The sequence below is a fragment of the Oryza glaberrima genome, chromosome 8, assembly GCF_000147395.1.
Source record: "Oryza glaberrima chromosome 8, OglaRS2, whole genome shotgun sequence".
In the NCBI taxonomy this organism is placed as follows: Eukaryota; Viridiplantae; Streptophyta; class Magnoliopsida; order Poales; family Poaceae; genus Oryza; species Oryza glaberrima.
The window spans coordinates 14,262,300-14,263,943 of record NC_068333.1 but is presented as its reverse complement, the minus strand read 5'-3'; the positions used below and the strand labels follow the sequence as shown (position 1 = coordinate 14,263,943).

The 1,644-nt window shown below is 51.4% G+C and overlaps 1 protein-coding gene across 1 annotated transcript; it reads right to left on the bottom strand.

Moving 5' to 3' along the window:
* Window positions 1–221: 221 nt before the first annotated feature.
* LOC127781345 (uncharacterized) lies at window positions 222–1,131 on the bottom strand. Its single transcript, XM_052308287.1, has 2 exons — window positions 840–1,131; window positions 222–483 (listed from the first exon to the last, which is right to left on the bottom strand). The coding sequence occupies exons 1-2, from the start codon at window positions 1,069–1,071 to the stop codon at window positions 329–331; spliced, it is 387 nt and encodes a 128-aa protein (XP_052164247.1). The 5' UTR covers window positions 1,072–1,131; the 3' UTR covers window positions 222–328.
* Between the last annotated feature and the right edge of the window lie 513 nt (window positions 1,132–1,644).

Below are 1,644 nucleotides of genomic sequence, written 5' to 3'. Positions count from 1 at the left end.
TCAAATCCTTTCGACCACAGGGCAGAGAATAATCCAAATTATATAAGACATGGGTATGCATTGAATACCACATATTCAAATCTCTTTAAAAGCCTAATTTGCTACTGGGAGCGGCACTTGTTGACTGCATGTATCATATAATCTAGTGTTAAACAACTAAGAATGGGTTCATACGTAACCGTATCGAATGTTCAAATTAAAAATGAGTATAGCAAACTACATTTGACAGCAAAAATGCACTGTTTTCAGTTTCACATATATAAACAATATGGGCAAAAGTATTCATATGAAAGAATAGTAGGATCACAATGCAGACATGAGAAGGTATTCAGTCATCATATGAACAGTGAGGAGAAGCAGTACAGCCAACATCAAAAGGATCTTCCGATCCACAACAATGCCAATACTGGAACACTTTGCCTGAATCTGGAGTATCCAGAGTCCCACCCGCATAGACACTTTCAAATTTTCTCTTCGTTTCTCCTGGATAGACGGAGATTGGCCATTCAGATATTAGACTAACACAAGCAGACAATGTTAACTAGTTCAAATAAACAACTCGGTCAGAATTTCTCTCTAATCCATATGCCTATAGCCCCTCGGAGGTTTGGATTTTGCATAGGAACATTGGACTATCAAAAATCCTTAGCACAATTTTCCCCTCAGGATTATTTTGGGAGAAAACGTTATGCACCTAATTCTATAGAAATCTCTTGCTAAATCTCGAATTCGTTTCTCTCAAAGAAGCCCTAAGCTACACATATGAATAGCTCGACCAATCAAATGACTCTGAAAGAAACTACTCCAGCTTCCTTCCATTTCTGTGACGAGTTCCTCACCTCCGAAGTGGGCGATGTGGTGGCGGCACGCCGAGGGGTGGTTCGCCGCCGGGTCGTACTGCTTCTTGCAGTTCTTGCACGTGCGGAGCTCGGGCCCTCCTCCGGCGCCGACTCTGGCCGAGGCGGCCACGGGTAGCAGGACTAGCCGACGGCGCGTGGCGAGCTGGGAGGCGGGGCACGCCCGGGGCGGAGCCCGTAGCAACGGCGGCGCGCGCGCGTGCGGCGTCGCCATTGGGAGGGGTGAGCAAGTTCGGCGGAGAGGTAGAGGGGGGGTGGGTGGATGGAAGCGAGAGCGACGGCGACGAGAAGGACGGATAGGCGGGTGGGCCTCTAGTATGTAGCTGGGCACAACACAACCACAAACGAAAAAGTACACCGAAGGTCCCTCAACTTGTCATCGGGATACGAAAACGTTCTTGAACCGCAAAACCAGACATGCGGGGTCTCTTAACTATACAAAACCGGTCACCCAAGGTCCTTTGGTGGTTTTGACCCCGGTTTTGGTCTACGTGGCGGCTGAGTCAGCGTGGGCCCCACATGTCAGGTGTCCACGTCACCCTCTCTTTCCCTCTTCTCTCCCTTCCTCCTCTCTCTCTCTCTCCCCTCTCTCTCTCGCGCACGTGGAACATCGGGGAGCAGTGGTGGAAGCCCTTCTGCCGCCCCGTCCACAGGAAGAATGGGAGCGCGAGCGGAGGCGGCGGTGGCGGGCGAGTGCTGAGGACCTCAGCGACGAGCTCGGGAGCCACGTGGCGGAGCTTGGAGAGGTCCGCAACGACGGGCGGGCCCCAACGCTTGTGGCGGCGGA

Excerpts from the sequence above, each read along its gene's own strand:
- LOC127781345 (XM_052308287.1), bottom strand. The coding sequence starts at position 1,071 with ATGGCGACGCCGCACGCGCGCGCGCCGCCGTTGCTACGGGCTCCGCCC. Across the intron at positions 484-839 it reads CCACATCGCCCACTTCGGAG|GAGAAACGAAGAGAAAATTT; the intron begins GTGAGGAACTCG and ends CCGTCTATCCAG.